Below are 27,037 nucleotides of genomic sequence, written 5' to 3'. Positions count from 1 at the left end.
CTAAAATTCATGAGAACTGTATATTCTATTCCACAACAGGCCTGCATTTGTTTTAACCTGGAACTCCAAGCCCCCATGTCCCCAAGCTTAAGACTCACCAGTATAGAGATGGAGGGAAGTAAGTTATTAGCAGCACTGGAGAGGTGACGCACCATATGTCTAAGTCATTAGATGAAGGAGAGGGCTATGCTCTAGTTATAAAAAACTGCGGCTAAAACTAGCAGGAGAGGGGTGCCCGGGTGGCTCAGTCAGTTAAGCAGCTGCCTTTAGCTCAGCTCTTGATCCCGATCCTGGAGTCTCAGGATCGAGCCCCGTTTCAGGGTCCCTGCTTGGTGGGGAGTCTGCTTGTCCCTCTCCCTCTACCCTACCCCCCAGCTCTCTCTCTCTCTCTCTCTCTCAAATAAATAAATAAAATCTTTTTTAAAAAATTAAAAAAATAAAACTAGCAGGAGAAAAAATTGTAGAAGTGTCTGCTCACCAAAAGCAGCAGCAGAATCAGGATAGAATGGAGTAAGAGCAAGAAGAGATTCTAAATAAACCCAGAATTCACAAAGAAAATGTTCTCAAAATCTGTATATGAATGGAGCTTGAAAGACTAAAGGTCAGAACTTATTGAGATAATAAAAATATGTAGTTTCTGCATGCCTAAATGTAGAGAAACCACATCTACCCATGCAGAAGGAGAAAATGGATATTTGCATTATGTTAAGCCAGAACATAATCTGAACATACGCTCAATACACTTAACTTCTTTGCAGAATTCTCTTCAGCTTTTTCACACCCCTTCTCTCCCTCATTTTTACAGACCATCATCACACCACTTCCTAGGCTTGGCTTAGTGTAGTTCCAAAGAGCCAAAATGTATTTGATACGCAGAAAAGACCTCTGGTCTGAGGATTTCTGTTTTTAAAGGTCACAGAAATGTTTCTAGGCCCAAAAGCAAACAATGCTAGAAAACCTTATGTTACTACATCACTAACTTACAATATTAATTATGAGTAGGGGGAAAAACCACTAATTCAGAATTTTTATATACTTCAGAAAAGTCACCTACGAAATTCTGAAAGTTAACTTGCTCCCTCCTTAAAGTTCTTTACACTTTATAAAAGAAATACTCTAAACTATATTCTGATCCAAACTTCTTCTGTAAAGGGTCAGTAAGTATTTTAGGTTTTGTCAGAGAAGAGGCACAAACAAGTATACCATAGAGATCTCTGTTGCAACTACTTAACTCTGTTCTTATAGGGAATTTTCACATCCCTTGAGATATTATTTTTATTATTTTTCAACTATTTATAAATATAAACTCACAGACCACATAAAAACACACGGCGGGCCAGATATGGCCCAAGGCATACTTTGCCAATCTCTATTCTAGACTAAGACAAGCTTGAAAAGACAGCTCTATAATGACAGTATTACTAAGAAATAATTTCTTATTTTCAAGGAGAAATACACAAAAGGAAATTAAAAAACGGAATATACAACAGTATACACAGTATTAGCCTAGCATTTGGAAAAAAATGTGTGTGTGTTTATGTGTGTGCATGCAGGCAGACACATCTACTCATGTATAAGGTGTAAGAAGAATCAAAGTAACTAAAACAAAATGTGGATGATAATAAAGAGTAAGCTTTAGTTTCTTTTTTGGGGGGGTTATTTAAATTCAAGTTAGTTAACATATAGTCTATCATTAATTTTGGGGTAGAATTTAGTGATTCATCACTTAACATTTAACACCCAGTGCTCATCGCGTCAAGTGCCCTCCTTAATACCCATCAACTCCACTCCCCAACCGTCCACCTACCCTCAGTTTGTTCTCTAGATTTCTAAGAGTATCTTAAGGTTTGTCTCTCTGTTTTTATCCTTTTTATTTTTCCTTCCCTTCTCCTATGTTCATCAGTTTTGTTTCTTAAAATTTAGATTCTTTTCTATAAATGTTTTTATTTTCCAAATCTTCTACAATGAACAGGTAATACTTTTATAATTAGAAAAATATTAAATAGACCAAAAGTCCTGATTTTTGACCTGAGCTGTTACAATTTAAAATAAAGTTTTTATACACATACCTTTGAGGGTTCGCACCTGGTTCTGCTTGAGTACAGAGTTTAAGAAGTGAGGTGATAAAGAGCCACTGAAAAATAAAGATAAGATAAATATGCTTGTACAAATCTTTGTTTCACTTTTTATAGAACTTAGTCACAAATACAACCAATTTATATAATAAAAAACACAAACTATTTTTACCTTGTTTGCTTTGCTAATACTATTCAGTTTAGGAAGAGTCTGCCAAAGCAGAAAGAGCATTAGATCCAAGATTAAATCAAACTATTTGGACGTTCTTAGGCAAAATAATTAATTTCTTAGTTTCTTCATCTGTAAAATAGGAATAATTAAACCTCCCACATAGGGCTGCTGTGATGAATAATAATAATGCATTTAAAATGCCTGTAACAATAGACAATACATAATAGTTACTATTTGGTTTTGTATTGGATGTTTTTAAGTTTGATATGATATCATATAGGTCTTACCACAGAAATGAAAGCGTTTATCAAAACAAGTATGTGAAGAGAATGTATGGTAATGATGCAAAACAGATAAAGTTCCTGATTTTATTAAGAAATATCAGTATCAAATTAAACTTGCTATAGTCATAAAGAGATCAGGACTTTAGGCTTTTTTTAAAAAAAGATTTTAGTTTTAAGCAATTTCTGCACCCAGCATGGGGCTTGAACTCACAACCCTGAAATCAAGAGTCATATTCTCTTCTGACTGAGCTAGCCAGGTGTCCCATTTTGGCCTTTTTTTTTTTTTTTTTTTTTTCATTCCAAAAATTAAATCATTTTTGGGACACACTACTTCTGTTCTTTGAAATTTGTGAAAGCATAAAAAATCTGTTTTGCTAACTAAATTATAAGTCTATTTTGCATTAATAGTTTTACATATACTACATTTCATGCTTTTTCTCAAATTACCAATTATGACATGAAAGTGCTACACAAAGGTGTGTTAGATGGAACTATCATTTTGCCAAACAATGAAAAAATGTTTCCAGAAATATTAAGGTAATGTCTTAAAGTCAAAAATTATCTTTATGCTGTCATTTATCTATCTGTTTTTAAACCACAAAATCATTTTTATTTAACATATGATAAAGCTAAAAGATATAATCATGAAAATACAACTTATCAAAGGCACAGTGAAGTGCATATTTGATGGTATACAAGAATGTCAATTCCCTCATTTAATCTTTAAAAAAAAGTATAGCTAAATAAAACACATAAATGACAATACGCAGAACTTACCATTAGTTTCTAAATTTTTTTAAACTGTTTTTTAAACTAGGATATCTCACAAGCACCAACATTAACTGATAAAGAAGATACCAAGTTTCAAACAATGAAGATACAAACTCTGATAAGTTTTCTAGGTTTCATTTCATAAAGATAAACCACTCAATCATTCTTGTGACAATAATCCTTCCAATCTACCAGTAAACAAGCTTAAGATCTCACTGAGTAGATATATATTACTAATTTCAACTTTAGCCTAATTTATTGTATTTCAGCTACAGACACTTCACTTAAAGTTATTTAATAGCAACTTTATTATTATTATTAACTAAGTTATTTAATAATAGTTTAAGAAATTAAACACTGTATGGAAATATTGATAATTATTGCAGTTGAAGAGTTCGTTATAGTTTTCTCCCTCCTTTTGTGTATGTTTGAAATTCTCCATCTAGTATTCTATTAAAAAGCTTTTTAACCATTATAAGGCCACCCTCAAAAGTATCTCAACAAAATCTGGCATTTTCAAATGAATTTACATAAGAGGATTAAAAAAAAAAAGATTCTGAAGGCTTTTTAGGAAATGGAAACAAAACCAGATTTGAAGTATTTTCAGCTTTCACTTAAAATGGGAAAGCTGTAAGATCAATAGGAGTCACTGAGTTTGAAAACAAGAGCTAAGGAAATACATTACAATATTTACCAGCAGAAACAAAACAAATAAAAAAGTCAAAGCATTATTTTACTTGTCAGACATCTTAAAATTTGAGATTGTGAACATAATTTTCAAATATTTAATGTGCTGTGAAAGAAAACCAACTTAAAATAGAAAAAGGAGGGCGCCTGGGTGGCTCAGTGGCTTTAGCCTCTGCCTTCAGCTCAGGTCATGATTTCAGAGTCCTGGGATCGAAGCCGGCATTGGGCTCTCTGCTCAGCAGTGAGCCTGCTTCCCCTCTGTCTGTCTCCCTACTTGAGAACTCTCTCTGTCAAATAAATAAATAAAATCTTTAAAAAAAAAAAAAAAAGAAAAAGGAATAAATACATACATAAAAATGTTATAAAGATAAACTTAATCATCTTATTTTAAAAAGTTCAAATATACTTTTAATTTCCCATTTCATTAGTCCGCATTAGTATTGTAGGCAATTAATTTAAACCTTTTGTACCTGAAATCATTATTATAACTTTCTTTAGGGTTTACTTATAATATACTCAGGAGTGACTATATTTTCCAAAATTTATGTTCTCACCTATCAAATATCCTGTTTCCTAATAACACAAGTTAAGACTGTAAGTTAAAATGCCTAGGCTAATTTCTTACCCATAAATTATTCTCAATGCAATAAACCCCTCCTCCCCCAAACCATACAACTTTGTTAGGTTTTTCCATGTCATACAATGAAATCTTTTAAGTCACCACTGACACTTATATAGAAGATCCTATACCTTTGTGGAGATGCAGGAGGGGTGTAAAATGTCAATGCTGAGGAAAAAGGTTGCTTCTTCAGTGCCTGCATAAGGTTGGGTTTATATTCTGGATCAACACACCATAAGGAACCTTTCCCATTAACCTAAAATAAAATACACAAGAATTATTAACCTGCAACTTTAAGACATACACAATCAGTGCCTGAATGTTTTTACTAAATGTGTATGGGGAAAAAAGAACCCTACAGTACTCTTTTGAGTACAATGCAAAGGTTGAATTAAGACTGCTGTAGGGGTGCCTGGGTGGCTCAGTGGGTTAAAGCCTCTGCCTTCGGCTCAGGTCATGATCTCAGGGTTCTGGGATCAAGCCCTGCTTGGGGAAATCTCTGCTCAGCAGGGAGCCTGCTTCCCCTCTTTCTCTTTGCCTACTTGCGATCTCTGTCAAATAACTAAGTAAAAATCTTTTAAAAAAAGGGGTGGGTGGGTGCCTGGGTGGCTCAGTCGGTTAAACAGCTGCCTTCAGCTCACATCATGATCCCGGAGTCCTGGGATCCTGGGATCCTGGGCTCGAGCCCCACATGGGGCTCCCTGTTCAGTGCACAGCCTGCTCCTCCCTCTCTCTCTGCCTGCTGCTCTGCCTACCTGTGCTCTCTGTGTCAAATAAATAAATAAAATCTTAAAAAAAAAAAAAAGACAGACTGCAGTAAATACATTGTAGTTCAAAGGCCCTGGAAGCAGCTACCTGGGTTCTTATCTCAAGCTCTGTTATTTACCTATTGTGTGATCTTGAAAGTTAATCAACCTCTATCTCTCCAGGCCATTACTCCTTCTGGAAAGTAGGAATGATAACACTACCTATCTCACAGGGCTGTCATGTGGATTAAATTATGCCTAAAGCACTCTGCATGGTGCCTGGCACATAGGGCCACAGAACATGCCAACCACTTCATAGTCTGTGAGAATGGTACAACCTCAAGATGTACAGTGAACAGCATGGAGAGCTGTACAATGTGGTCTTCCACATAGTAAAATGTAACAAATACAGCCATTAGTGTTACTGTTATAGAAAAACCAGAAAGAAAAGGAAAAACTAAGCTTTCTATGCAGCATTTCCCCCAAAGTGATAAGCAGTATGAGATCCAGCGATATAGCAAAAAACAATTTTTTTTTAATGGCATTAACAGTACTGCTTAAGTTCTCATTTAAGCTAAGTTTAATTTTCAAAAGCAAATGATTTCAAGGGCTCCTGGGTGACTCAGTAAGTTAAACAACCAACTCTTGATTTCAGCTTGGGTGTGGAACTCAGGGTTGTGGGACTGAGTCCAGCACCCAGCTCTGTACTAGGTGCAAGTCTGTTAGAGATTCTCTCCCTTTCCCCTCTGCCCCTCCCTGTGCTCAGTTGCTCGTGCACTCTCTCTCTAAATGAATAAATAAACTCTTTAAAAAAAAAGGCAAATGGTTTCATGAAAAACATAGCAAACGTCTCAAAGAGGGGTAAATCAACAACTGAGGTATGGAAAAGACTCCTGTAAAAGATAACAAAGAGGAAGGAAGAATCTTTGTGTAAGATGATTAAGTTACAACATTTGAGAGACTTTTAGATAATATGGCAATGAGCACACAAACCCAGATTCCACTGAAATAATCAACAGAATCTAAAAATTATGGAATTTTTATGATTTTAGAAACTAGAGAAACTGTTAACAAAAGTGCCTGCTTGGGGTGCCTGGGTGGCTCAGGTGGTTGAGCATCTGCCTTCGGCTCAGGTCCTGATCCTGTGGTCCTGGGATCCAGACCCCTGTCTGGCTCCCTGCCTGGTGGGGAGCCCGCTTCTCTCTCTCCTCCCAGCTCCTGGTCTCTCTTGCTATCCCTGTCTCTCCCCCACCTCAACTAAATAAATAAAATCTTAAATTAAAGAAAAAAAAATGCCTGCTAAATTTCAAATGGAAGGGGCCTGAAAGAACGGCTTGTGTGATCCACGGTTTCCTCACTAGGAAGGAACAGCAAGTGGACAAGATACATGGAAAACCTCACTAGTATTATCTAACACGCAGGGAAGAAGGCTAGGTTATGAGCTACTAACTCCTTCAAATAGGTTTTAAAAATGCTGCACATTTTACTTCCCCTTCTTCTTAGAAGGTTACACTACCTACCAGCAGGTTAAGGGATCTAAATAGTCTTGCTATCATTATACCTGTTTTATATGGTTTCCTAAAGTTATCTGATCAGAACCTCCTTCTCCCAGGTAGTATTTGAGGAAGCTAGTGTTCTGTGGAACACTTATGAGAAAAACTGATGTAATTAATCAATTCTGGTAGAATATACTTTCCCAATATTAATGGAAAAAGCTACAAACACTGATTAGGCCATGAAGAAAAATAAATTCCCTCTTAAAGTTCACAATTTTAAGACTCCAGTGCAAAAAAAAAAAAAAAAATCCCAAAAACAAAATTCTATGACCACTTGGAAATTTATAATTCTCTTAGATTAAAAAGATATCCAAACTACAATTATAGATTATCTGGTAAATAAAGGGTATAAACAGTTATATGAAAACTAAGAGAATGTAGCCAAAGGCAAATTTATATCCACTTTCTTTCATTTTTTAAAACTTATTTATTTATGAGAGAGAGAGGGTGCACACGTGTGCACGAGGGGGAGAGGGAGAGAAAATCTCAAGCAGACTCTATGCTGGGTGTGGAGCCCTCCTGGTGGCTCCATCTTAGGACCCTGAGACTTTGACCTCAGCTGAAACCAAGAGTCAAGACACTCACCAACTGAGCCACCCAGGTGTCCCTATCCATTTTCATTCTTAAACAACTGAAATATCTGAAATAAGCTTTTAGCATATCTGGAGAAGGGGAGAGAGAAAATTAGGGGGGAGAGAAAATTATATAATTTATATAATGTAAATATATAATATGAAAAATGATAAATTGTTAAACTGGAAATCAGGTGGGGTGCCTAGGTGTCTCAGTGGGTTAAAGTCTCTGCCTTCAGCTCAGGCCATGATCTCAGGGTCCTGGGATCGAGCCCTGCTTGGGGCTCTCTGCTCAGTGGGGAGCCTGCTTCCTCCTCTCTCTGCCTGCCTCTCTGCCTACTTGTGATCTCTGTCAAATAAATAAATAAAATCTTAAAAAAAATAAATAAACTGGAAATCAGGAAAAGAATGGAACTGATAAATTAATAGAGTATTCTTAAAAAAACCATCAATATGCTACACACCCTAGTTGAGGTAGTCAAAGGAAATGACTGAAGAACTTTAGGAGCTGTGATACCTATCACCTGCTAACTCTTTCTTCCTTCAGGATAAACCTTTTCTACTTCCTTAGCTGAACATCCTTAACTGCACATCCTGAAAAGAAGCTGGACTATAAGTATATCCTAGCACATGTACCACATCCATACACAGCCTACATACAGAACTCCACAGCCATGCAAGGAAATCCAAACTCAATCTCTTCTCACCTCTCCAGAGCTAAACACTACTTGTACTGTGGTTAAGAGGGTGAACCTAAAAGCATTTTTGCCTCCTTGGGAATCCTGGCTGTCACTTAAGAGCTGTGTAATCTTCAGAAAAATGTGTTTGTTTCCTACGTATTAGTATACTCAAAATAGAACTATATTAAAAATAGTACCTACTTCACTTTAAGAATTACTGTATTATAAGAGTTAATTCACATAAAGTGCTTAGAGCACTGACAGACAATAAACACTCAATAAACATTGGCTGCTGCTGTTGATATATGTTCATTTTCTTTGTAGTTTCAAAAACAGTTCCTGTTTCCTCCAGTCTAATAGCATGCAAATTTGTTTTTCTGTTTCTATTCCACCAGATATTGGCATTACATTTTAACAAATATTTCTGAAGATTTTTTTTCTTTTTCTCTACAAATACTAAAAACCAACTATAAGGTATAACTTTCCTCCTCTCCCACCATGTGATGTACAAAACTTCCTCAGAACTCGTAAGATTAGTGAGATCCAAACTGTTAATTTTTGTTTTATACTTTTTCTACTTCAAAAATCCTTTTTTAAAATTTTAATTACACTTCACAATTCATTAAGAATTACTTGGACAACAATAAAATTTATGTGTGTTCTATTTCCCTGGTTCCTTTTTGTTCATATAAAATTCTATATGATGTAAGCTATTATGATTGCTTAAGATTTGACGTGATGAATTTGAGTGCTTCCATTTCCCAAACTCTTTTTCAAGGCAATATTATTCTATTACTGAGGCTCTTTTATCTTCTGAACATCATGTCATAGTTATTACAGCACAATGGCATAATATAAGAATATTTCCACTGGTATAAAAATAGGTCCTAATCATTGCTTATGTGATACTGGACAAATCATGTAATCTGTAAGAGTCAGTGTTCTTATTCATATTTTATTCATAAAATTAAAAAAAAAAAACAGTCCACTTCACTGAGTTTTGATTAGATTCAAATGAGGTAATTCTGGACACCTGGGTGGCTCAGTCAGTTAAGTGCATGCCTTTGGTTCAGGTCATAATCCCAGGATCCCGGGATTCCAGGACCCTAGGATCACAGGATAGAGCCAAGCACTAGGCTTCTTGCTCAGCAGGGAACCTACTTCTTCCTCTCCTCCCTGCCACTCCCCCTGCTTGTGCACACTCTCTCTGTCAAATAAATAAATAAAATCTTTAAACAAGAACAACAAAAATAAGGTAATTTATGTGTAAGTGATATAGAGCTGCAAAATAAATGGATACTTGCCTATTTCTGGGGGTTATTCTGAAATTGGCATAAGGTTAGTGTTTATATGTTTATTTTTTTAAGATTTTATTTATTTGACAGAGAGAGAGAGTGAACAAGAGACTGAACATGAGCACAGAGAGAGAGAGAAGCAGGCTCCTGGATGAACAGGCAGCCTGACATGGGGATTAATCCCAGGACTCTGGGATCATAACCTGAGCCAAAGGCAGACACTTAACCGACTGAGCCACCCAGGTCTCCGTTGTCGGTTTTTTGTTGTTGTTGTTTTGTAGTTTTTGTTTTGTTTTGCTTTTTTTTAAGATTTATTCAGAGAGAGCTCAAGTGAGTAAGTGGGGAGGGGGCAGAGGAGAGAGAATCCTGAACATGACTTCCCACTGAGCGCCAAGGACCCTGAGCCAAAATCAAGAGTCGGCTGCTTAATGGACTGAGCCACCAATGTGACCCAAGTTTATATGGTTTAGTAACAGCATATTCCTACTCCTTTACCTCTAAGATGGAGCTTTGAAAAAATGAAAAACACGAACAAAACCAATTAATTCTGAGTAAGAGATAAAAGGTAATAAAGAACAAGAAATAAACTAAATTTAGAAAGGAAAATAGCTCTTGTTTTAGAAAAAGTATGCTATCAGTGTAAGCAGTTTTTAACATCCTAGCAACCTAAATATATCAGAAAAGAAAAGCCATAGCTGTCATATTATGCTGTAATATAAGAAGAAACATACCATACTATTAGGTGAAATGTTTTTCTGGCCTTCAGCAGCAAAATATCATATGAACTATATACTAAGTAAGTATTTGAAATTTTGATTTGTTTTTTAAAGGAAGTTAAATTTTACAAATGTATTTTTGGATGAAATTACTTAAATTAGGTATGTTTTCTGTCAGTTGGCTTAGGAGATAAATGTATTTTTTAATGATAGGGAAATAAAACTTTAAAACATTACCAGCCACAACATCCTTTGCCCCAACCCACTTCAGTTTCATATAGAAAAGATATGTATGTATTATTTTTCATATATTGACTAAGACAATTATTTTAACAATTATTTAACAAGCCATGTTCTATCTTAGTATTCCTGACATGACACTCCTAGAAACTGGTTAAAGAGTCTACTTTTTAAATTCTATCGTGAGAATTACAAATTGTTTTGATCATAGTAGAATTGCTATTTCCTTGAAATAGTAAATTGGAAGAACTAGTACCGAAAACCTGCTGTTCAGGGCAGTTAAGTATCTTGAGTAAGGTCTCCAAATAACAGTCTGGTTATGTTACCATGGCAGCATTTCCTTTCACTTGGGTCTGTTCACAAACTATCAGTAACAAGAGATAAAATTATGTATTTGCTAACACTATGTTTTAGAGTCTTCAGCAAAGAGGAATTTATTTTAAACTCTCACTTAAAAACCTTGCCCCTTTATTATTGTGCTTAGATGACAGAACACAAATAATGAAGAGTTTTAGACCTTAGGTATTGTTTTAAACTAAATTTGCCTAAAACAAAATAAATCTGTGCAATGGAAACAAGAAATGTGCATTCTCTCATTCACTATTTTGCATTTTGGAATTACAAGGCTTATGGACTTACTCGGTAGAGAACCACTGAAGGTTTTTAAGAAACAAGGAATATACTAAGAAATGAACTTTAAAAAGATCTTAAGATTGGTTGTAAAGAACAGTTTAAGAGAAAAGGCAAACAATATTCACTATTCCTGAAATGTTTTTATGTATTTGCCCTATATATTTTAACAGTTTCTCCCCAACTATCTTTTCTGTGGTTTTTAGAATGACTGAATTAAAAAGAGTTAACTGATTAAAAAGGGCATTCATAAGTGCAGTTTACAGCTTAAAGCATGAACTCTTACAGTGGTCGGCGTGACTTCTTTTCCTGGAATATTCAGCTATTGAAGCGAGTCATCACTATGCAAATGTACAGACTAAAACTGTACTAACCCAGGCAAAATTTCTAATTCTGTGTTTCCCAGCTCAAGTCTCACAGTTATAGTGTCTTGGTTTGGCTTTATAAAAATTAAGAGAAGTAGATGTAAGACCTGGATGTTTAAATATTTAAAACATGAAACCCAAAGCAAAACAAACAAAAAAAGACAATGTCTAACTTTTATAATTTTAAAATACTGAGGTAGATAAATACCAAGCCAAGATTTTTAGATCTGTCTATTCAGAGTAATAACTATGGTATGGATGATAGGGGAGAAAATCTAATCAGCAGCTATCCAGCTGGCTGCGTATCATTACCACTTTGTAGTTTGACCCAGACCTTGCCATCTTGCCATTTTTTTGAGATTATCACCTATAGATAAGAGATATTCATCAGAAAAGTGCTGGCAAGGTTGCCAAATTCAATTCCAACATTTATTCAAAGTATAACTTACTTGCCTTCTGCAGATTACAAGAGAAGTGCTATTATTCTGAAACACTGATTCTAGAAGTATTTCATAAACTAAAAAAACAAAACAAACAAACAAAAAAAAACCGCACAACAAACCCACAAGCAACCCCAGTTCTACCTGAATGTATCATTTTCTGTCCAAACTTCAGAAATTTAAGCAGAGTGGCTATTGATTCTGCCAATTTCTTTCCTCCTACCCTGACCTGTTGTAATTGCTGACTAATTTTTATCCAAATATATTACAATTTCTATATTCATCCTCATATTTTTTATTCTCTCCTAAGATGATTTCTTTCTCTTTATCACACTCTCCCTGTACTCTGGACTGTATGCTTTCTTATTAGCTAGCTCTCACTTCTTTAATTTCTTTCTTTCTCTGAGCATTTAAAAATGCTCAGGTTAATTATGTAAATAATGCATACATTTAAAAATCAAGGATAAAAACAAATCCCTTTGATCACTACCACAAATTAAACTACACTGGACATAGTATTCGCAATTTTTATTATAAACAATACCACAATGGATATATACCTCATTGTATGCAAGTATGAATGTTACTCTAGGGGAGAAATCAGAATCTAATCCACTAGATAAAAAGATATGCACATTTCTAATTTTAATAATTGTAGCCAAGGTACCCTGAAAAATGGTCATACTAATTTACACTCTTATTAGTGGTATGAAAATGCTGGTATCATTTCTCCCATTCTTATCTAAATTGATATTATCAAGCATTTAAAATTTTTGCATTCTCATGGGGTACAACTATTTTTGTGGGTTCTTTTAATTTGTATGTCCCTGATTACTAGTGAGGATGAACATCTCTGCATGCTTATTGGCCATTTGTATTTCCTCCTCCGTTAACTGCCTGTTCGTATTCTTATCCATTTTTTAAATAATTTTCTCTTATTGAATTAGATGAATTCTTTACACACAGTGTGTACTGCTCATTGTAAACATCTCCTATCAACTTCACATTTAATGATGGAATGCTAATAGTTTGAAACTGGCCATGATGGAAATATTTATACTGTGAAAATCTATAAAAGCTATATCCTCACCCCTACTCAATCCCTACCCCACATATACCAGCACACCATATTTTGAATCCTAATCTGTTGGCAGCTAGTTGTCTCAATCACTTCTTAATCAATCATTTTCAAGATTTCTGCAACATTTGATACTATTGCTCATTCACACTTAAACTTACCCTCCTACAACTGAATTTTTCAGTTGTTTCAGTTGTTTAGTTCAGTTTCAGATTTTTCAACTGAAAAATCAGTGCTGATGACTTCCAAACTTGGAACTTTAATCTAACATTACCACTATTCCTGTACCATATTTCTAAGTACCTAGTAGACAGTTCCAGTTCTAGGTCCCAACATAAGCATAAACACAATAGGTCTAAAACTAGAAAATAAAGAAGTGATATAATTCAAAATAAGATCTAATAATACATGTTGGAAAGAACATGTCCAACATTCCTAAAACTTTTAGTCATCTGAAAGGAAAGTTTGAGGCTGGGGGAATCTGCTTCCAAGATGGCTTATTCACATGACTGTTGGCAGAAGGCCATATTTCCTTGACACATAAGCCTCTCCATAAGGCTGCTTAAACGTCCTTATGATATGGCATCTGGCTTCCCCTACAGCTAGTTATCCAAGAGCCCAAGATGGAAGCTATAGTGCTTTTTATGACCTAGCCTCAAAAGGCATGATGCACCATTTCCACAATATCCTCGTGGTTATACAGGTCAACCCTATTCATTACTGAAGGGAATTCTACAAGGGCAAGAATAGTGGAAGGTAGGGCTCATTTGGAGGCCTCTTGGAGGCTATGACAGAGATTGATCCTTTGACATTACTGAGGCTTTTTTAATGGCCTAACACTTAGTTGGTCTTCATAAATACCCCATGTGTAGTAGACAATGTGCTAGATAGCAATATGTTATGAAAGATAACTAATACAACCTCCTTTAAGTTAGCTGTAAGATGATGATGGATGATGATATATCCTAATGTCTTGCTACTCATGGACTAATGGCACCAGGATCAATGGGGCACCTGTTAGAAAAGAAAGCCTCATCTCCACTCTAGATTTCCTGAGTCGGAATCTGCATTTTAACAAGAGCCCCAGATATCAGTGTATACACTAAAACTTGAACAGCACTACCTTAGAAAAATCCTTCAGTCATTTAAAAACTTAATTATTTGCTCATAATTTTTATTCAAAACAAGAATAGGAGAGTTCTGCTACCACTTGGGGACAGAAAGCCATTAAAGAACATTGTTCCCAGCCTAACAAGAAAAAAACAAAATAATCCATAAAATCGTAATATTTTATGAGCTCATCTGAGAGCTAAGGCCACAGACAACTGAGAGAACTAAATTCTAAAGTGTGACAGGCCCGTTAGGAGAGATGGAATACACGAACTGTTTTACCTTTGGGAGAGCACAGAAATAGTGGCTGTCATAAAATAAGGTTAAAAAAAAACAAAAAACAAAAAACATGGGGCACCTGAGTGGCTCAGTTGTTAAGCGTCTGCCTTCAGCTCAGGTCATGATCCCAGGGTCCTGGGATTAAGCCCCACATCGGGCTTCGGGCTCTCTGCTTGGCAGGAAGCCTGCTTCTCCCTCTCCCACTCCCTCTGCCTGTGTTCTCTCTCTTGCTGTCTTTCTCTCTCTCTCTCTCTGTCAAATAAATAAATAAAATTTCAAAAAAAAAAAAAAGACTTAAATTTTAACAAATTCTTTTTTTTTTTTTTTTTCCATTTTAACAAATTCTTAAAAGCAGGGCGCCTGGGTGGCTCAGTCAGGTAAGTGTCTGTCTTCAGCTCAGGTCATGGTCCCAGGGTCCCAGGATCAACCCCTGAGCTGGCTCCCTGCTCAGCAGGGAGCCCGCTTCTCCCTCTCCTCCCTGCTGGTGCTCTCTCTCACTATCTCTGCCATGATCTCTCTCTCTCAAGAATAAATAAATAAATAAAATGTTCAAACAACAACAAATTTTTAAAACCCAAGTGTGAGCTAGCAAGATAATTTAGCATCCTTGCCATTCCCATATAAAAAGGTCTGCATCTATTAGCCAGCATTTTTCTACAGGCCTCCATCCAGTGCTCCATAGGAAGACTTTAGACAGGACAAGAGACCTAACAGAGACACCCAGGGAGATGGTGATGGATGTGCAGAATATACTAAGGTTTAAGGCTGAACAAGGATATCAGGCAAACCTCATCCATATTCTGGGCTTTACATGACCATAAGATGAGATCAGGTGTCACTGTGGGAGAGGAACACAATCTGCCTTACATACTGGACAAAGCTCCGCTATGAAGCAAAAGCTGCCTGCCACTCAGAGAGAGGCAAGACACCCTCCTCACCCCAATCCCAGGTAAGGGATGGTTATTGCTGGAGAAAAATACAACACTCAACTATCCTCACACTTTAGTGACACTAGGCAATGGCCATCTGTCATTAGGTAAGGGGCAGGAAATCCGCTCATGCCCAGATGATACAAAGCAGAGATCTGCTGCCCTGAGAAAGGGAATGGTAACTTACTTGTACCAGGACCTCTCATTGATACTAGGCAGAGTTTATTTACCTTGAAGGGAATGAGCAGGAAACTGGCCCAAGCTCTGGAGCAGTGCTGTCCAATAGGACTTTCTACAGTGACAGGAATATCATGTATCTGTACTGTCCAATATGCCAACCACTAGCCACATGAAGAAGTCACCACTAGACTTCACTCTGAGTAGATGGGAGAGACCGTCTGCTCCAAGGGAAGGTAAGGAAAGTCCTACTTTTGAGACACAGGCATACAAAGCCTGCTTAATACTAAAACTAGAGCAGAAAAATCAAGAAACTCATGCTCCTACCCCAAGAGCCTCATACCAAGTAACAGCAATTGCTATGGGAGGGGCAAGAGCACAGAGCAAAATATGTAATTCCCTTCTTGCCCCCAAATGTATCACAAGCTGAAAGATCAAGGTAGAGCAGAAATGCTAAGAAAAATTATCTGGCACTCCAGGACTCACATTAAGCCCAAGTATTAGCAGTCCATCTCTGTATGAATTTGAAGCCTGTGGTACTCAGAAGGTTAACTATGACAATCACAAAAGCTAAACGCAGCCCAGTTATTACCTAAATTGACCTATACCTGTTTCACACTAATAACCTGACAAAAGTAGAGGCATGTTTATTTCTGGACAGAAATATTATCTATCGAAGTCTCTACCATTCTTTTACAATGTTTGACATTTAATCCAAAATTATGAAACACACACAGAACAGGTTAAAACAGTCAGCAAAATCAGACCCAGAGATGGAGGAGATATTAAAATTATTAGACAGAAACCATATTTATAATTAATATGTTTATGGATCTGGTGAGAAATTTTAGCAGAAAGATGGGAGACTACTTTTAAAAAGGCAAATGAAGGGCAACCCTCTTGAGTTCCCTCCCACTTTGGGACCTTTGTATTATCACTTTATTATCACTCAATAAACCTTGCTTTGCTGCCAAACAAAAAAAAGGCAAATGAAAATGCTACAGATGATAAATATGCAGAAGTCCTTTATCAGGTGTATCAACAGAATGAACATACCAGAGGGAAGACTAAACCAAAAAAGATTGAAAGAAATGATCCAAACTGAAACAAAGAGACAAAAGACTAGAAACTAGGGCAGAGCAACTAAGAGGTGAGACAATAGCAAATGGTCTAACATATTTTTACTTGGAGTCCCAGAAGTGGGAAGTGAGCCACAGAAATATTTGAATAGCTAATGAGCAAAACTTTTCTAAATTAAATAAATGACCACAAATCACAGATCCAAGAACCTCCAAAAAACCAAAGCAGGATAAAAATAAAGAAACACACACCTCGGTGCACCACAGCCAAACTGCTGAAGTAATGACATAAAGAGAAAAGTCTTGGAAATCAGACAGAAAAAGAAAAAGAAGAAACATTACAGAGGAACAAAGATAAGAATGGCAGCAGACTTCTTATCAGATACTATATACGCCAGAACACAAGACAGTACCATCTTTAAAATATGTCAAAAAAAAAAAAAAAAAAAAAAAAAAAAGAAAATTTCTTAACCTCCACAAAAAGATTCTTATAAATTCATTGCTAGATTTCAACTATAAGAAATATTACATATACTTATCCACAAAAAAGGAATTGATTCTGATAAACATCATGATTAGTCAACTTTTTCTGTGTAAAGCCATATAATAAGTGGTATAATAGTATAATGATGAGGGGCGCCTGGGTAGTTCAGTGGGTTAAAGCCTTTGCCTTCGGCTCAGGCCATGATCCCTGGGTCCTGGGATCAAGCCCCGCAACGGGCTCTCTGCTTGGCAGGGAGCCTGCTTCCCTTCCTCTCTCTCTGCCTGCCTCTCTGCCTACTTGTGATCTCTGTTAAAAAAAACAAACAAACAAAAACAAACAAACAAACAAAAAACCCTATAAAAAAATAGTATAATGATGATATTATTTGAAGATAGACTGTGATAAATTAAAGATAAATACTGAAAAGTAGAGAGCAACCACCACCATCACCAGCAGCCCCCAAAAAGGGAATAGCTGATAAGCCAATAGTAGAGATAAGAGTGAATCATAAAAAAATACTCAATCCTTAAAAAGACGGGAAAAGTGGGGGAAAAGAATAGAGCAAACAAAAAATAGCACAATGACAGATTTATAGCTAACCATATCCATTACATTAATGTAAATGGTCTACGTTCCAATTATAAGTCTCAGACTGTCATACTGAATAAATAACATACTGAGAGTGGCAGAACACTATAGAAACTAAGCATAGAAAATTAGAACATTAGAAAACTAATTTATGTCCTATAGTAGACTGAAATTGTTAGATTTATATCAATATTTAAGAAATTTAAAAACATTTCAATTAAAGCAAGGATGAATATAATTAGGCTCAAACTGAAGTAATTATGAGTTGACAATTTTTTGTCTTCCTTTAGTTTCCCCATATTTTAAGGTCTCGAAGTTAATTCTCCCCCACCCTCCCTAAATACAGCAATGTTCATAAACACTGACCTTGCCATGGCTTCTTTCCACTTTCTGAAAACATTTATTCAGGGACAGATTATGTCGAACAGAATTCTTCCAGCCTGTTGGTGCAGTAGCAAAATATGGGAAGCGGTCCAAAATCCAGCTATAAATTTCTTTGACAGGCAAACATTTATTTGGAGAGTGTTCAATAGCCATGTAAATGAGAAGACTAAAGGAGTATGGGGGCTTTGCAGTTGCTGATTTTTTTTCTGGGTTCTGATAGCAAGATGGTCCTAAGGATGGCACATCATCTCCCTCTATGTCATACAATGGACTAACGATTGGAAGACCCTCACTTCCAAAGCTGAAGTTTGTTAGAAGATTAGTACTTTCATGAAGCCAGTTCAAATTTGTGAGTTCATCATCTGCTGACTCACTGTCCACTACAGTGGCCTTTGGCCTGGCAGCATCAACAGCTTCAGGCAAGCTTCCCATTTTGTAAATCTGGCTTAATCCTGCAACCTTTTCAGCTCCTGGAGTTTCAGCTCTCTTTTCTGGAGTCATTCCAATTACTGGACCCATTTACTCTTACAGTTCTGCAATAAAGAAAACAATTGTCAATCAATATAATACTTACTCGTAAGCTCACGGAAAATGAAAATACATATTTAAATATCACAAATCAGAAATTTTGCAATCAATTATCCCACATAATATTGAAGCACAACATTTGTACAACAAAGACATTAAAGGTTACAATCCAAGGAAGAGAACTTATTTCACATTATTTGAAATGGCTGTAAATAAAATACAGCATTGTAACACCATATGTGAGTGATATTAATACAAGTAAATAATCTATTTTGAATACTTATTAAAGTCCCCAGCCTACAGTAACAGCCTCGTAATAGTTATTGTTATTAAAAATGAGCAGACTTTCTGGGACACCTGGGTGGCTCAGTGGGTTAAGCAGCTCCCTTCGGCTCAGGTCATGATCCCAGTGTCCTGGGATCGAGTCCCACATCTGGCTCCTTGCTCGGCAGGGAGCCTGCTTCTCCCTCTGCCTCTGCCTGCTGCTCTGTCTGCCTGTGCTCCCGCTCTCTCTTTAAAAAAAAAAAAATGAGCAGACTTTCTTTGAATTATAAGACTAGATAATCCATGCATTTTAAGGATATATGACCTTACTCGATATAGAAAATAACCAAATTTAAATTTAATACATTGAAATTCAAATAAATATTTATTTAATAAATTTAAATTCAATATTAAGCCAAATTTAAAATATTGCTTAAACAATAATTCCAAACAAAGCCTTTCCTCAAATCGAAATATTTACTACAAAGAGATAAATAACTTCTAATATTTTTATAGATTATACTAAAAAGGTAACATTTCTTACTAAATTCACTATCAGCAAAATTATTACTTACTATAAATTTATTACATTCAATATTTTATATTATATATATTTAAATATATATAAATTTTTATATATAATACATATATAAATTTATGTGTGTAATATATTTTATATATGTATTATATATAATACATATTTTATATATGTATTATATAATATATATAAAATAATATATATAAATATATATTTTATATATGCAATATATAAAAATTTATATATAATATATATAAATATATGTATATATTTATATTAATTCTATATCATCTCATCAAGTATTGACAATGAAAGGCTGGCATTCTCTAAGTAAAATTTGAATTATCACCGTAATTTTCCAGGAGAAGGGAAAAAAAGCTATTTCTAAACTACCCTTTTTCATTTCTATTTTCTTAAATGTCTTTTGTTTTGCCTTTGAAACATACTTCAAGGCAAAAAAGCTATCATGGGAAAATAAGTGACCAAAGAGAAAAGTGATACAAGTAATGTACTATTAAATTCATTTTTAGTGGTTCATAAAAGTACCTCATTTATGAATTCAGTGAAAAACTTTCTATCTGCCATTATCCTATTCAATCTACTTATGCTTATATAACTGAAACAAGAGAAATGCCCCCACAGTTTTATTTCACTTAGAACAAAGCTGGCAGGTTACTTCAAGAACTATGAAACCAGTCAATTTTACATGTGTAACAGTCTAACTGGATTCTGGTAGCTATTAATAGATGTAGCCTCAAAGCTCTTATTACCAACAGCATCAGCTAATATTTTTGGGGCCAGGCATTGTGCTAAACATTACAAACTATATCTCAATTAACCATCAATTAAGCCCTATAAAGTAGGCACTATTATTAACCCAATTTTATAAATGAGGAAAATGACTCAGAGGTTAACCATCCTGTTTTAGCTTACCTGGTTAGTAATGGGAAACAACAGAATTTAAATCTGGGCAGACTGACTTCGGAACCACAACTACTACATTATCCTGGTAAGAATGCAAACTCATCATTGTTGAATACCAATGACCTAGTCCTATCTATTTTAAATCTTACTACTGTTCTCTCCACATCCAGTTCCTATTTTTCTTACTTAGACCTGTGCTTATAACTTGACATACCAAGATACTTTAAGAAGGAAAAGATCAAACTGTAAAAATTCGGTTTGTATTTCAGGTATGAAAGCCACATATTCATAAACATGCACATGTGTGCATGCATATGCGCAAGTAATATATGTCAGAGATGACTTTCTGTCCTATGTAGAGGACCAAATTATTCACTTTACCACCGAAGTCTCTCTACCCATAGAGAATTTCAAAAAAATGTGTCAATGAAAATTCACTGAAGAATATCTTGCTTCCTTTAAAAAAAAAACCCAAACACACATAGCAGTCAGTGTTCAAAGACGGGAATGACTAATTTCCAATGTTCTACTTTTGCCTTTCACCTATATCTCCACTGATCTTCAATCACATACAGAAATCAGAGAGTACCAAATACCAGTAGCTTACACTTACTGAGATTTTACTATATTATAGATACTATGCTATGGGCTTTAAAATCTCTACTTACTCTGTGCTGCTACTTAGTTCTGTGTATGGTCCTTTATTCACAGCCATGGAGTCCATAATGTTTAAGTATTTTATTTTTGTATTCCTAATGAATCTTAGTATGTTGGGCACATGAGTAGGCATCCAAGTTATAATCATTTCAAACTAAAATGAACTTAAAATCGACATATATGTTTACTCTGTATCAAGTGCCGTGTCACCTGCCTTTAAGAATTACTTTATTTTAGAAGAAAATCCTTAATGCTAGAAAACATCCTAACTGGTAACAATCAGAAAATTGAAATTCCCTGTTATTAATAAGGAAATTGAAGCAAAAAAAGCCATTTGCCTAAAGTTATAAAACTAATTAACAGTAGAGCCAAAATTATAAATCGGACTGAGTTCAATATGCAAGTTCTTTGTCCATTAGAGTACACTCAATCTCTTAAGTAGCTGATATTTTTAGCAATACTAATTCAGACAGACATTGTTGACAGATATGAGAATAACATATATTCTCCTCAGAAACTAATTCAGATGGTTGCAAATATATATTATTTCTCTGAATTACAAGTTTAGAATAAAGTCCATTACTTTAAGATGTAAAGCAGTATTATGGCAGCATACATGCCAAAGATTACACAAAGTGAACAGCCAAGCAAAGTTAAAAAAAAAAAAAAATTAAGTACTGACACTGATAGGGTGACATTCTCTTAGGAAGGTTTGAACTGTGACTGTATTTTCAAGGAGAGAAAAAGAGTTTAGTATACTAAACTATCCTTTTAGTATACTTTAGGACATTCCACTTAGAATACTAAGTCCACCACAATAAACAGGCAAATCATCTTTTCTCACAAATGAAGTAAGTATGTAAAAAGCAAACATATATTAGAAAATACCCAACTTCACTGATAATCAAAGAAACTCAAAGCAAAACACAAATGTGATATTAAATATGACAATGTATTTGGCACAATGCCTGGTATGCAGTAAGCACAAATATTAGTAATAAAAATAATATCTACTTTTGCCCAAATTAACAATGGTTTTAAAAATATTATATTTAATACACAATTTTGGGCAAGGAGCTAGTGCCATTTTGGAATACTAACTGGCAATATGCACCAAGAATCATTAAAAATGTCATATTCTTTGACTCAATAATTCACAGATCAATGGAACAGAATTGAGAACCCAGAAATAAACCCACACACATATGGTCAATTAAGGTACAATGATGGAGACAAGAATATAAAATAGGGAAAAGAGAGCCTCTTTGATAAATGGTGTTGGGAAAACTGGACAGCTACATTCCTAAGAATGAAACTGGACCACTTAAACCATATACAAAAATAAACTAAAAATAAATTAAAGACCTGGGGCTTGGGTGGCTCAGTTGTTAAGCGTCTGCCTGCAGCTCAGGTCATAATCCCAGGATCCTGGGATTGAGCCCCACATCGGGCTCCCTGATCACTGGGAAGCCTGCTTCTTCCTTTCCCATTCCCCTTGCTTGTGTTCCCTCTCTCACTGTCTGTCAAATAAATAAATAAATAAAATCTTTAAAAATAATAATAATACATTAAAAAATAGATAAAATATCTAAATATAAGACCCGAAACCAGGAGCACCTGGGTGGCTCAGTGGGTTAAAGCCTCTGCCTTCGGCTCAGGTAGTGATCTCAGGGTCCCGGAATCAAGCACCGCATCGGGCTCCCTGCTCGGCAGGGAGCCTGCTTTCTCCCCCACCCCCGCCTGCCTCTCTGCCTACTTGTGATCTTTGTCTGTCAAATAAATAAATAAAAATCTTTTAAAAAAAAATTTAAAAAAGAAAGAAAGAAAAGACCTGAAACCAGAAAACTCCTAAAAGAAAACAGTCACTGATCTCTTAGACATCAACTATAGCATTATTTTTCTGGATCTGTCTTCCCAGGCAAGGGAAACAAAAGCAAAAATAAACAAAAGGGCTATATCAAACTAGAAAGTTTTTGCAAAGCAAAGGAAACCAGAAACGAGACAAAAGGTTTTCTCCACTGAATGGGAGAAAAGTTTTGTAAATGATATATATGTTAAGGGTTTAAATATCCAAAATATATAAAGAACTCATAGAACACCACCAAACCCCCCCTAAATAATCCAATTAAAAATGGGCGGAGGACCTAAATAGACATTTTCCCAAAGACACACCGGATGGACAACAGACACATGAAAAGATGCTCAACATCACTAACCACGTGGGAAATGCAAAAGCAGAACCAGAATGAGATGTCACCTTATACCAGGCAGAATGGCTACTACGAGAAATATAAGAAATAACAAGTATTGGTGAGGCCACGGAGAAAAGGGAACTCCCACAAACCACTAGTGAGATGGAAATTGGTACAGCCACTGTGGAAAACAGTATGGAGGTCCCTTGAAAAATTAAAAATAGGTACCACAGGATCTTGTAATTCCACTTATGAGTATTTATCCAAAGAAAACAAAAACACTAATTCAGAAAGATAGGAGCACCCCTATGTTTACAGCAGCCAAGGTACAGACGCAACTTAAGTGTCCACTGTTACGAATGGATAAATAAGATATGGTATATATAAGCAATGGAATATTAGTCATAAAAAGGAATGAAATCTTGTCACTTGTGACAACATGGATGGACCTAGAGAATATTATGCTAAGTGAAATAAGTCAGACAGAAAGACAAAAACCATATGATTTCACTTACATATGGAATCTAAAACACAAAACCAAACCAATAATATCAATAAAGAAACAGACTCATAGGGGCACCTGGGTGGCTCAGTCGTTAAGTGTCTGCCTTCAGCTAGGGTCATGATCCTGGAGTCCTGGGATGAAGCCCCACATCGGGCTCCCTGCTCAGCAGGAAGCCTGCTTCTCCCTCTTCCACTCCCCCTACTCGTATTCCTACTCTTGCTATCTCTCTCTGTCAAATAAATAAATAAAATCTTAAAAAAAAAAAAAAAAAAAGGAAACAAACTCATAAATATGAAAAACAGGTGGTTACTAAAAGGAAGAGTATGGAGGGATGGGTAAAATGGGTGAAAGGGATTAAGAAATACAAATTCCAGGTGTAAAATAAGTAAGTCACGGGGATGAAAAGTCTAAGACAGGGAATATAGTCAATAATATTGTAATGTACTGGGGTGCCTGGGTGGTTCAGGCAGTTAAGCATCTGTTGATTTCAGCTCAGGTCATGATCTTGGGGGGGAGTCCGCACTCAGTGGGGAGTCTACTTGAGGATGTTCCCCCTCTTCCTCTCCCCTCCTCATCTAAAATAAATATAGAAATCTTCAAAAGAGTAACAGTAATATTGTAATGCACTTATTGTGATGAGGATTTTGTAACGTATATAGCTGTTGAATCACTATGCTGTATACCCAAAACTAGTTTAATATGCTATGTCAACTATACTTCAAATTAAAAAAGTCATATTCTTTGACCCAATAATTCCATTTATGAATCACTTCGTAAAATAATCCTACACAGTAAAAATAGATTGTCTCTGTCTCCCTCGTCTTTTATACACACACACACTCATCCAAAAATTATTAAAGACAGTAGAAAAGTATAAACATCTTATACATTTTATTATAAACAGCTAATTAAACTGAAGTACATCAATTCAATCTAATATTTAGTCATTAAAAATAACTTTCTTGAAGACTGAAGTAAACAAAAAAGATTATAAATTGGTGAAAAAGTAAAAATATATAAAACACTAAAAGTGGTTTTTATTAACTTGATAATTTTTTCTTTGATCTCTTTACCACTTTTTCTTTAATGTGTTTATTATTTTTAGAGTAAAAAATTAAAATACATTCAAGGGGAAGAGCTGTGCTGGATTATTTTTTAGTGTTTCCACTTAACAAAGAATCAAATCACAAAAAGATCAAGGACTTATCAAAGATCTTAAGTCAAAAACAGAAGCCACCTCAGAAAAAAACACACACACAGAAAAAAAAAAAGGAAAAAAAACCCGAACAAAAGTCACCTCTTAAATTCAGTACAGTCTATTTTGCTACCAAGCTTTTCTGTAGCACAAATTAGCTCACTGGTAAATAGGGGAAAGATTTTAGTACAATGTGAAAATCACACTGGTTTGTAAGTGATTTTTACCAGCTTATGTTTTTGCAATACTAAGTAATAACAGCTGAACCCAAAATAGGCTAACGTAGTGGAAAGCTGCAAGCTGCTGAAAATACAGTATTGTACACAATTCTCATTCAACCCATGTTCTTCCTCTTGGCACAGCTTGGCCACATGCATTTTCTTGGAAGTGTTAATGAGCTCTTCTCTCCACAAATTTGTATGCATTATATCCTATCCTCCATAACCTTGCAGCTTCAACCCTTCCTTGCATTCCCTTCCATCACGCTATTTTCACCTTTTTTTTTTAATTCCTAAATTGTATTTATTTGTAATAAATTTAATATATCTTTTAAAATATTCTAGGGCGCCTGGGTGGCTCAGCGGGTTAAGCCGCTGCCTTCAGCTCAGGTCATGATCCCAGCGTCCTGGGATCGAGTCCCGCATCGGGCTCTCTGCTCAGCAGGGAGCCTGCTTCCCTTCCTCTCTCTCTGCCTGCCTCTCTGCCTACTTGTGATCTCTCTCTGTCAAATAAATAAATAAAATCTTTAAAAAAATTCTAATATTCTTAAAACTTATTTTTTTTTAAAGATTTTATTTATTTATTTGACAGAGATCACAAGTAGGCAAGAGGCAGGGAGAGAGAGAGGAAGGGAAGCAGGCTCCCTGCTGAGCAGAGAGCCCGATGCGGGGCTCGATCCCAGGACCCTGGGATCATGACCTGAGCTGAAGGCAGAGGCTTTAACCCGCTGAGCCACCCAGGTGCCCTTTAAAACTTATTTTTGTTAGTGTTCTGACTACAAAGCTTCATACTTTTAGGTGAGTTGACCTATCAGCTAGCACAATATTTTAATGTTTTCAGAAATATATAATATGTAGTATTACACAAGAAAGACCTGTATATTTCACACCAAAAATTTTTTTAAAAAGCTTTTACTTTTGTTTGGGAAATTCTAGTTTTATACCAAAACAAAATCTAGTTTTATAAGAAACTGCTTCTTAAAATGAACTGAAACCACTCAGTAACAGGTCATTAATAATGTGCATGGAAGTTTGCTTCAAAGCAGAACAAGAAATAAAAGGAAATCTGAGCTAGTGATGTAACATTTCCTTTTATTAATCTTTTAAGAACAATACCTCAAACAAACCACATGTAATTGTTACACATAATAAATGTCACTCAAAATAAGCATTAGGGTCAAGAGACTGTGATGTGGGGTTTGAAAACTGTACTCTAATTTCCTAGGAGCATAACTAGCATAACCCAAGTAATGAATACATCCACTAATAAACCAATTCCTAAAACCAAGACAATGCTACAAAAAAAGTAGGTAAATGTACAAGACAATTTTGCAAAGTACACATTGGTGTTAAGACTCCCAAGTCTTCTACATTTCAGAAAAAACTGAATTTCTTTAGACAAGAATAATTTAAAAGTGGAGAGTTCAAACAAGCCCACTATAATCACTCTGCAACTCCTGCCTAGAGCTTCACTGTGTAAGGTCATAGCAGTATCTTGAGAAGAGGGCTCAGGATTAAAATGTAACATTTTTTCACATCTGTGCAGCCCATGCATCTATCAAAGATATTTAATAGAGATCTGCATATTTCCATACTATGTTCAATATTACAATGACGGTCTACTCTAGGACAAGAGAAGAGCATTTTTGCTTAGGTCAATATTAACAATGGTCTGAGAGGAAATGCTTGACAGAGCTCAGAGAAGGGAAACTAAGGTATAGAATTTTCAATATTACCCTGGTATTAGAGGTATTGTAAGAGCTATTATTGATAGCTCTTTTGCCCAAAATAACTAAGAAACCTTCTAAACACAAAATGTTGGTTATTGACACACAGTGTTTTTTTATTTACTTATCCATATTTTTAATTGACTGTATCAAAGACTAGGCAAACAAAAACATTTTTTCTTTATACTTCTATCATGTTAGGACCCCTAACCATTATTTCAGCTCCCTCCCCCTTTTTTTTTTTTGAAGTTTATTTATTTATTTGACAGAGAGAGACACAGCGAGAGAGGGAACACAAGCAGGGGGAGTCAGAGAGGGAGAAGCAGGCCTCCC

At 35.5% G+C, this 27,037-nt stretch overlaps 1 protein-coding gene across 3 annotated transcripts in view; it reads right to left on the bottom strand.

The window, feature by feature from the left end:
* LOC111148178 (forkhead box N2) overlaps positions 1-27,037 on the bottom strand; it is a 66,842-nt gene that overhangs the window by 13,630 nt on the left and 26,175 nt on the right. For all 3 annotated transcript variants that reach the window (XM_022504627.1, XM_022504628.1, XM_022504629.1), the window contains exons 2-4: positions 17,939-18,489; positions 4,740-4,864; positions 2,070-2,134 (exon numbers count right to left, since the gene is read on the bottom strand). In XM_022504627.1, coding sequence (XP_022360335.1) covers positions 2,070-2,134; positions 4,740-4,864; positions 17,939-18,475 — 727 coding nt within the window. In that variant the 5' untranslated portion in view covers positions 18,476-18,489. The remainder of the gene's footprint in view (positions 1-2,069; positions 2,135-4,739; positions 4,865-17,938; positions 18,490-27,037) is intronic.

Source organism: Enhydra lutris, unplaced genomic scaffold, assembly GCF_002288905.1.
Source record: "Enhydra lutris kenyoni isolate GAN:26980312 unplaced genomic scaffold, ASM228890v2 scaffoldscaffold18, whole genome shotgun sequence".
Lineage (NCBI taxonomy): Eukaryota > Metazoa > Chordata > Mammalia > Carnivora > Mustelidae > Enhydra > Enhydra lutris.
Note: the sequence above shows the minus strand (reverse complement) of the source record. Positions and strands in the feature narration are given on the sequence as shown.